The sequence below is a fragment of the Equus quagga genome, chromosome 6, assembly GCF_021613505.1.
Source record: "Equus quagga isolate Etosha38 chromosome 6, UCLA_HA_Equagga_1.0, whole genome shotgun sequence".
Taxonomy (NCBI): Eukaryota; Metazoa; Chordata; class Mammalia; order Perissodactyla; family Equidae; genus Equus; species Equus quagga.
The window spans coordinates 134,650,128-134,660,370 of NC_060272.1; the positions used below are offsets into that span (position 1 = coordinate 134,650,128).

Consider the following 10,243-nt stretch of genomic DNA (forward strand, 5'->3'; position numbering starts at 1 on the left):
CCTCATCTCCCTTGATGAATTGCCTAGCAGTCCTCTCTTCTCAAAACACAAAACATGAACACTCATTTCATTTTGATACTGAAAACTGACATTGATGTGCAATATGAAAAAAAAGAATCAATCAACTTTCTTTTTAAGGGGTGCTACCATGATTGCTACGCACATGGGACCACATGCAATGATGAGCCTCAATTCCAAAGAGCAAGGGTATGGGATGCAGACAGGAAACTTGCAAGTGGGTGAGCAGGGCTTCCAGGCTAGATTGGTGAGCTAGGAATAGAGGGAGGTGAGTCTGTGTGAGTGAGGATTGGACACTGGTGGGTGGAATCTTGGCTTTGTCTCAAGGTACCCATTTCATGGGTAATGGGTTTTTAACACCTACAAAAACAGGGCTCTAGGATGTTAAGCCCCTTTAACACAGGGAAGGAGAAGATTTTCTGCCTTCCTGTCCCTTACTTCTGTCCTTGCTCCCGCTGAAACTAGACACTCAGTACTGTATGATGGCTTGTCCAAATTCCATAGACTCCAGGGAGCCTGCAGATTTTGTGTGTGTGTGAAATTTTTTTTTGTGGTGGAGCCAAAATGCACGCTTGAGTCTCTTTACTCCAAGTTCTTTTTTTTATAGTGGTGAGTAACTAATAGCTTAAGATGTTACACTTTTTCGGTAGAGCCATTCTTGGGCTGGGGCTTTCCTGCAAAGGGATTGTTAGTACAGCCGGTCCTGCTGGAGTCTGCCGAACTTCCAGGGCTGGACAGTAGCTGGGGACAAAAGGACTGCTTTTAAAGAATGATGTGCACATGGCAACCGAACACACCAGATCTACCGAGACAATCCCAATTTCAAACACTGGGTTCCATTTATCAGACTATATCCTGAATTTTGTTCTGTTGAAGGAAAGAGTCAGGTAGGAAGCAGAGTGGGTTGAGGGGCACAAAAGTAGGTTGATGGATGGAGATTTCAAGTATAGGGAACATCAAGTAAAACCTTTGTGCTGTGAATCTGATAAATAATGTATAAATTGCCTAAAGAGGCACATGCCAATTGTGTCGCCACTGCCTAATTTGAAAGGAACTTCTGGTTCTTGCCTACCTGCCAGAGCCCTTCATGGAATGTCTCCCCACCCCCACCCAGACCCACCTACCTCCACCCCTCCCCCACTGCAGAATGTCTTGAATCCTACATTCTACTCCTGTTTAGATTCAAACTTTTCCCTTCTTTACTTGGATCCTGAGCATCTGCTAGAGCAGGCCACTCTCTGGGTCCTGAACTTGACTTTTCTCATTGTGGAGGTTGCCAGGCACCGGTGGGCCGTGCCCAAGTCTGCAGGATGGCTTCAGAAGGAGGTAAGCATGTAGGTTGGGTGGTGTGTTCAGAGTCTCTGCCACTCCTCAGATCCTGGAGATTCAAATGTGATACTTCGCTGGGGGCAAGTAGATTGGACTGAAGGAAAGGAGAGAGCAATGGACGCCCAAAGTCGTCTCCCTGGGAGGCTGGGAGCTGATGGAAACCTGGGGCGGCACTGGGGAGGAGAGCTCCTGAGAGGTGAATCGAGATGACTCAGGGGAAGTGCCCTGGGTATGGAGAAAGGATGGCAGCGGCACGCTGATTCTTTCTAGAGGGGATTCAAGCCACTTCCACATGTGTGTGAAGGGAGAGGTGGGACTATGTCGTGGTGGTGGCACAGGGACGGTCACAGGGAAAGCCTAGCCCTGGGTCATGTTCTTCAGGCACCTGGAGCTTGCCCCCCAGTATCTTCCTGAGGGATTTGAACTGAGCACACCATATCTATGGGGGTGTGGGGAGAGATGGTCTTAGCCAGAAAGTTGTTCTGTGGGGCTGTCTGTGGTCAAGTCTGCAGTGAAACGTCCGCCGCGAGAGCTAGGCTAGAAGTCATTCTAACGGCTGCAGCATGGAGCTTCTCCACCTTCCCGGCCCAGAGCTCCCCTCTCCTCAGTCCAGGTGGCCGTCGTCTTGATTCAGCAGGGGTGGGGCAGCCGGGTGACTTCAGCCAGGAGAGGGCCCAGGTTCCTAAGTTGTTCTGAATTGTTCTCCTTGTGGAGACTCGGTTCTTCAGACTGCGTCATCTTGTCCAGTATTTCACGTGTACCCTCAGCCTTGCATTTCGCCTTTGAGATGATGATTTGCTCATATTCCACGTCACTACTTCACAGACAGGGAACAGACGTGGAGTGTGGTTGCTTTTCCTGCCGATCGTCTCTGAAGGCTGATTCCTTTTTAAAGGGGGGAAGGAGAGTCGCCCAGAAGCAGGAAGACTGTCTTCTGTATTATTGCACATGTCCTGGGACGCTTGTCCTGGTGACTGAGCTGCGCGTGGTGTGTGCTTTGCTCTGCTGGACCAGGCTCTGCGCGAGCTCCTGGTGAACACAGATGTCTTCCAGGTGACGCTGTCCCCCCGGCACCTGGTGCGTCCCCACTTCTTGGTGGGCCTTCACTTTCCATTGTTGGGAGCTGGAAGGGGGAGGACCACACACAGTCTGCACTCCCACAACCTAACTGATGTGACCGACAGCTCTGGAACTCTCTGGAACCTCCTCTGACAGCCCCACTGCTGTCCATTTCCTGGCCTTTTCTCATCCTCTGCAGCCATCACTGGCTGTGAAATGACAACTCGGGGACACAACCCATTTGTTACAGACCCCTCTCCTGGGAACAGAGCTGAGTGTGGCAGTGACTCTGGCACTGGGGCTGGGGGCAGAACCCGGCCATGCGAAGTGTTTGCTGTGGGGGCTTCTGAGCTGCGCGCAGGCGGGGCTTATGCCGGGGTCCTAGGGCGCTTTCTTGGGGGGAGACAGTTTTCCAATGATTTGTTGTGTTCGGCCAGGGAAGACAGAGAGGGGTTTATACTGAGTATCAGGAAAAGAAAGACTGAGGAGGAGACGGGGCCCTAATGTTTTAGACACCAGCTGTTCACCCTTTGGGTGCCTGGAACTTACCTTGGAAAAGGTCTCTACCTGCTGGTGGGCCTGCCCAAGGGCATTTCCCGCGGAGTAGATGTCCACCCAGCTCAGTGTCTCGGGATCCAGCCTGTGAGCCTGGCAGGTCGGGCGCCGGGGAAGCCGTCAGGGAGGCCCTTCAGTCAGCACTTGCTGAGACTGCTCGGCAGACAGGGGTCAAGAGACCTTGATGTCTAGGAGCATAATTCTCAACTGGAGGTCAGAGCAAGCAAATCACTCGAGGAATTTGCAAAGTGCGCAGTTTCCTCTCCTGAAATGGCCCTCGCCTGTTGGGATTCATCGCTCTGATTCCCCAGTGACTAAGGGGCCCCAGGCCTCACCCTGCTTCCTGATTCTCCACTCCGTTCACCCCTTTCCTTTGTCTCAACAGCATCTCCAGTGCTGGGACCGGATGTGACCATGAACCCTGGTGCCTCCATGTCTCCGTTCTCGGCACTGCCCTTTTCTCCACCCACTCCCGGCCCCCCACACCAACCATCCTGGCAGCAGCACCCGCTGCCCCTCATCACCCCGTCATTCCCTCCTGGCAGCCCCCTGGTGCTGCCAACTTTCCCCAGGACACCTTTGGTGGCTACCAATGGCCATAGCCCAGGTGGGACTGGGGCTTGCAATGTCATTGTGCAAGTCAGGTTAGAAGGGAGGCCAGCAGAGCCCCCCCAGACTCAGAACTTTGTCCTTACTCAGGCCTCCCTCAACTGGAGTGCTCCAGGGGCCCTCTGTGGGAATGCTGCGTATTCTGCAACCCTATTCTTGGCAGCCTCTGTGGTGGAGACCACTGTACCCGCCCCGGCTGTTGGGGGCACCCAGGCTGGCAAGGCAAGCTGGTCTCCAGGCCTTCCTCCTCGAGCTCCGCCACCAGCTGCCCAGCTGGCCTCCACCACCCCTCCGGTGAACACTGGGCCGCATCCACATGGGGCTTCCAGGGAGGGTGGCCTGGCCACCTCTGCGTGCAAGGCCTCACTGGATGACTCCTGTACCCCCAAGAGTGTTTACGAGAACTTCCGACGCTGGCAGCGCTTCAAGTCCCTGGCCCGGAGGCACCATCCTCAGAGTCCTGACACAGAAGCTCTCTCCTGCTTCCTCATGTGAGCACACTCCCCGGGGCCAAGCTCAGCCGGAGCTTTCACTGGAAGAGGGACTTGGGAGGGACTGCGGGTTAGCTATCCCAGGGATACTGGAAGGAAGGTGCGAGGGCGTGCCGTGCTCTGAGAAGGCACATGCTTGGTAATATGTGTCACGTGTCTGGTTTATGACATCTTCTCAGGTGCCTTATCCCAACTGCCCCCACCACCCTGAGTCCAGCGAACCCTTCTCTTCTATAGTTACCATGATCACACTTTCAGAAGATGCACAGTCAGAGCAGCTCCTGGCGTAAGGAGAGGAGTCCTGGTTGGGATGCCCGCCTTCCTCAGCCCTGTGTCCTTTCAACACAGGACTTAGCACAGGACAGCCGGGGGATGTTGCATCAGAGGAGGCAGAAGATGTGCAGACCCAGGAGAGAGCTTTAGACAAGCCCCGCCTCGTTGTTCTGGAGGATTCCAGTTAGAACAGGGCGGAGGTAGAGCTCGGTAGTGGCGAGGGCGTGGGCTCTTTCCTTCTGGAGTTGTGAGCCTGGGAGGCACTTCCATCCCACCCTCAGGCCCCTCGTAAAAAGGGGACAATTCTACTTAATTCAGAGGGCTGCAGAGAAGGTCCCTGGGCTAACCTATGGAGTGTTAGCAGATTGCCTGGCACATGCTGTGCCTTGTGAATGATTGTGATTATCAGTATGAAAAGGCAACATTGAAAAGGAAAAGAGCCCCGAAAGCCACGATGTCCCAGCTAGAGGGTACAAGTGGAGGGTCCGCTGGAGTCCTAGGCCGTGGGCTGGTGTGCGTGTGAGGTGATGACACAGGAGGAAGATGTGTTTTTGCACACCCAGACACCTGTCTCTCAGCCTGCAGCTCTCCTGCTACTGTGTGGGGGGTGCTCCAGGCTGTGCAATGGGGGATCGGGGGGTCAGGATGGGCGGAGGCCGGGCTGGAGACTGTACTGACCCCGAGGGCTTGCAGCCCAGTGCTCCGATCCCTGGCCCGCCTGAAGCCCGCCATGACGCTGGAGGAGGGACTGTGGCGGGCCGTGCAGGAATGGCAGCACAAGAGCAACTTCGACCGCATGATCTTCTACGAGATGGCAGGAAAGTGAGTCAGGGTCTGGGGCCCGAGGGCTGTACGGGGATGAGGGCTGGACCACAGGGCAGGTTCTGCGGCTCATCAGAGAGGATGCTGGGAGGAGGCCTGTAAGCCAGCACAGGGTCCCTGAAGCCCAGAGGCCCCTACTCCCGCCAGAAGCTTCTCCCTCACCTTGAGAGCTTTCATTCTTCTGTCCTGGCTCCCCTGGGAGCTCCTCCATCCCTGATCTTGACCTACCCTTGCCTTGACATCAAGGTCTCGGGACGGGGTGGGGTAAACTTATGAGCCCAGGAGTCAAATCCCATAGGGGCTGTGCAAGGGGGCTGTGCTCCACCAGCCAGCCTGCTGCCTCCTCAGTGGCCCCAAGGCACTTCCTCTCCCCAGTCCCTCAGTCAGCTGCTGCCTTTGCTGTGCTCTGGGCCTGGGCTCCTTGTCAGCATGGTCTGTGCCTCCCTCACCCGCCAGGTTCATGGAGTTTGAGGCAGAGGAGGAGATGCAGATTCAAAAGCTGCAGTGGATGAAGGGGACGCGGGGCCCACCTCCTCCAGCCCCACCGAGACCTGATCCTCAGGGGCCGCCTGCCCCGGAGGTGGGCCTGCAGCCAGGTACAGCACCTCGCTCCCACAGGAGCCGATGGCCAAAGGCGCCCAGGCCTAGGGAGGGCCCCTGGGCTTAGTGAAGGCCCCTCTCCCCTCGTTGGTCCTTTTCCCTCAAGGAGGTCACTGGTGTTTCGACCAGAACAGCCACCGGGAGCCTGGGGTCTCAGCTGCCCCTCATCACGATGGGGTATTGCCCTGGTCCATTTCATAGCTACTCTCCCACCTCCCTGTGAAGGGACCCAACTTGATGTTTGGGTCTCTGTGAAGGACCCAAAGCTTGGGATACGGCACGGGAGGACAGATGAGGACCCACTGGGAAGTGGGCTGGGTGGGGAGACCCCTGGAGAGGCACAGGATCCACACGTCCTCATGCACCACACTTCTAGATGCCCCTCGTGCTCCCTCTCCCATGTGCACGTGGCTGTGGGTGGTCCTGCCCCAGCCTGCACCCACCTTAACGTTCCCCACACACTGCCCTCACCCACGCGCTGTGCTGGGGAGCGAAGCTGGAGCCCTCACGCCCCCCTCCTCCTCCCAGTGGCCTCAGCCTGCACGCCCAGGAAGGCAGGCCCCAGGGTGCAGCCCGCCCGCCCACAGCCACACAGACCCCAGCGGCGCCCGGAGAGCGGGGCACCCAAGGAGATCCCCCCCGAGGCCGTGAGAGAGTACGTGGACATCATGGAGGGGATGCTGGGGCTGGCCCGCCCAGCCACGAGGGAGCTGGATGGAGGACGGAAAGAGGACAGAAACGAGCCCCAGCAGGAAGGGGGTGGGGTCTACCTGGACCTGGGTCTCCTGAGCTACGTTGACAAGCTGTGTTCCCAGGAAGACTTCGTCACCAAGGTGGGCTGGCTTGGAGCTTGGGGTTCTAGAAGATTCTAGGGAGTGGCACTCTCAGGACTCGAGATCTGGGTTCTGTGCAGGCCGTTGGGATTAAGCTGTGTTCCTTGTTCCTGAGCCATTTGTGTGTGTGTGTGTGTGTGTGTGTGTGTGTGTGTGTGTGGCCAGTGACCATGACGGTTTAAACACCCATCTCGTGGAAGGGAATGGAGTGGGGCTTTGTTTCTCCAGCTCCTCTAGGTCCTCTTGGCTCACAGGTCACTCCCTGCCGAGGACGCTCATAGCCTCTCTGTTCTGTTCCAGGTGGAGGCGGTCATTCACCCCCGGTTCCTGGCAGAACTGCTTTCCCCAGAACCACAGCTGGACCCCCTGGCCCTGGCTGAGGAGTTGGAGCAGGAGGAAGGACTCACCACTGAGCAGGTGAGCCAGAGAGGGGAGGGACTCCGGAGCAGGAGCACGTGACTCTGCCCACACTCCCCTGCTTGGAGGCCGGCGCTGGGAGGAGCAGCTCTGGGGTGGGGGCAGTGCAGGAGGACAGGAAGGAGGGGATGGGGAGCCTGGAGGGGAGGCCAGGACCCAAAGCCAGGAGTACGGCGCAGGAGGACAGCAGGAGGGCCACATGTCTGTCTTTGAGACCAAGTCACAGGGTCACCCCCTTCTCTCCTCCCAACCAGTGCCATTGTCCCATGCCCGCTGCTCCCCCTCCTCTCACACGGCCCCCCTCTGTCCTCCCAGCTGGTGCAGAAGCGACTCCTGGCCTTGAAGGAGGAGGAGGGCGTGCAGAGACCCCCAAGTCACAGCGCACCCCCACTGGACTCAAGTCCTTCTGAGTCTGAGGCCGGCCCAGATGCGCATGACCACGACCCCCAGTTAGGGGTCAGCGACCAAGCCTACCCGCCAGAGACTGATTGCGAGGACCCTCAAAGGCCCGGCCAGGCAGACACCGACCTGCCCAGGCCCCAAGCCTTGGCTCTCTCTCCAGGACGTCAGGAGTCCCCTCCACTCGGGGCTGCACGGCCCCCTTCTCCCCCACAGGCTCCGAGGCTCACTTCCCCTACGCTGGGATCCAGGGACGCCCCCGTTCTCAGAGAGGCCTCTCCTGCCAGGGAGACGCACAGGCCAGCGGACGGGTCCAGTGAGGACGAGGATGACCTGCCCAGCCTCGCCTTCCTCTTGGCCTCTCAGCACAGCCTGCTTCCCTGGCGCCTCTCCCAGAGTCCAGCCCCTGCCTCGGGCCTTCTCTGCCCTGGAGGTCAGGGGGCGCAGGGAGCCCCCCAGGCTCCGTCCCCTCAGAGCACGGGCCTCAGCCCAGCTCCTCCTGCAGCAGCCGAGTCCTGGAAGCGCCCTGTGTGTGCAGGCCCAGCCCCTGCCGAGAAGACGCCCCTCCCAGGGGCCAAGCTCAGGGTCCCTGGGAGGTCAGCCTTGGCTCTGGGGCTGGTGCGCCCCTCACAGCCACAGAAGAGAAGGTGTGACCCGTGTGTCACAGGCAGGAGGAGGAAGCGGCACTGCAGCCAGTAGGAGCAACGGGGCCCCCTCCAAGCCAGCTCCTGAGGCCCCTTCTCGCCAGTGCAACCCTGGCAGTTCCACCATGTGGGCGCGGGGGGAGGGCAGGACCACCAGGCAGAGCGGGCCTGGGCGCCGGGTGGGAGCAGCTCCCTGGGGCGCTGGATGTAAATTGTGAATAAAGAGAGTTTTGTGGGAGATGCTCTCAGAGTGCTGTCTCCACACTTGCATCTGCGCTGCTCCGTGGAGAGGGGCCCTAACTAAGAGGAAGGAGGCTGTGGGAGACTTGGCACCATGGCTCCACAGCTTCCCTCCACATCCACACGGACTCCTTCAGACCGCTCCTGGGCTCACACAGCTCCCACAGGTCCCCAGGGACCCCTCGCCTTATCCCCACTCCCAGGGCCACTTGGTGAGGGGCCTCCTGGGGCATGCCATCATCATCTGTGTCCCTGAAACATCTGGGGATGGAGAGTCGCTTCCGTGCCTTTCAGCCCTCTGGATCTCTAACCCGCTTTCTAGAATGGAGCTTGGAGACAGCGCTTGTCGTTAGGGAGCGTCTCTCTGCTCCCTCATGTGGACAGACAACAGGGCCAGGACATCCTCAGCTCCTCCAGGGCTCCTGTGTGGGTGGCCTGATGGGAAAGGAAAAGGCTGGGCCTCAGCTCTCTGCCTCGTTGTAGGAGGGGCATCCTCTAGTCTCAGTGGATGGTGGTGGCCCAGCTACCTCTTCATTCTAATGAGGACAGAACAAGGGGAAGGGGCTGAGAGGAGATTCCTGGGGCCCGGAAGGTGTGTACGCGGGGCGTGATAGTGGCCCGGAGGATATCAAGTCCCTTTGCAGGATTTCTGTGCAGGAGCGTCTTATCCAACTGAGGGAAGAGGCCTCATCTTGCTGTGGGCAGGGGACTGGCTTCAGGGGCCTTGGGGTCTTCAAGGACCCCCCACAACCACTGTCCCTTCCCTTTGCAGCCATGGCCGGACTCTTGTGTGAACAGATGTCGACAGAGATTTCTATTCACACGTAAACAGTTCCTACTAACAATGAGCACGTTTCACAAGCACAGCATGCCCAGCACGGGCAGCGGGGGCGAGGGGTCCACAGCCCCAGAGCTGGGTGGAAGCCGGGATCCAGGCTGAGGGGATGGAGGCCTCGGTCACCCTTCTGCAGGCGCCAGCGCAGACCCATCAATCAGAGCAGGGGACTTGACCCCACTGGAGCGAGTGAGATGAACAAACAGTGAGGGACAGGAGCCAAGTGGTGTAGACCCCGCTGTCTCACAGACCGCCCTCTCTCCCTCCCAATGTGCTGAACCCCGTCGTGGGGCGTGCTGGCTCCCCCTCCAGCCCCTTCCTCCTGCCCTACTCGGTCGCTCTGATGCCGCGTGGACACGCCTTGGCCTCACCCTATCCCCTCCTGGCCAACCCCGCTTCTTCAGGTCCTGAGTCTGATTCCTTCCCCAGGACCCAGGCAGGATCAGGACGGCTGAGACTCCCCTGAGTTTGGCCCCTGTACAGCCCAGCATGCAAAGCTGTGGCCACAGGGCAGTGGCCCAGAACTGGGGTGGGGCTAAAGCTGTCCAGTACCACAGGTGGCCTGGCCCTCTGCTTGTCCCTCACAAGGAGCTTGGGTGATGAATGGGCTTATCATGCCAGGGCCCCCTTCCCACCTCCCATGAAATCCGCCGGTCAGCTCACAGGTCCTCCGCCATCACCTCTTTGTTGACTGTCCAGGCAGCCAGCACCCAAGTGCTTGCAGCCCTCCTTGGCCGTTTGTGAAGGAGAAGGTTCATCTTGGCTGCGCTTTTCCTGCCTGCTACCCCCTCCCTGCCCAGCGGGGCCTCTGTGCACAGAGCAACGGGCCTCAGAGGTCACACCAGACTCAGGCAGTGTGTTGTGGGCTGGTCCAGAAGCTGCCGCCTCTCACAGGTGAGCATCTTCTCCATGTGCCCACCCACTGTGTCCCTGCCTGGGGACAGTGCACACCGGGCTCTGGGTGCAAATGTGGGGAGTGAAGATCTGCACATTCGTCATGAAAAATACAAGGGTAGGTCCAATGGGGAGAAAAAATGAAGAAACGTCTTGAATTTAACTGTAGCCGAACCTTCTTTATTACGGAAAAACACAGTGGACATGAAACTTTGTGAGTATAGC

General features: G+C 58.4%; 1 protein-coding gene across 1 annotated transcript; it reads left to right on the forward strand.

Moving 5' to 3' along the window:
* The first annotated feature begins 1,328 nt into the window (after positions 1–1,328).
* On the forward strand, positions 1,329–8,104 carry LOC124240820 (NUT family member 2G-like). Its single transcript, XM_046663915.1, has 7 exons — positions 1,329–1,344; positions 3,347–4,061; positions 5,028–5,156; positions 5,613–5,752; positions 6,294–6,589; positions 6,890–7,006; positions 7,322–8,104. Exons 1-7 carry the CDS (start codon positions 1,329–1,331, stop codon positions 8,102–8,104), a joined length of 2,196 nt encoding a protein of 731 aa, XP_046519871.1.
* The last annotated feature ends 2,139 nt before the right edge of the window (positions 8,105–10,243 follow it).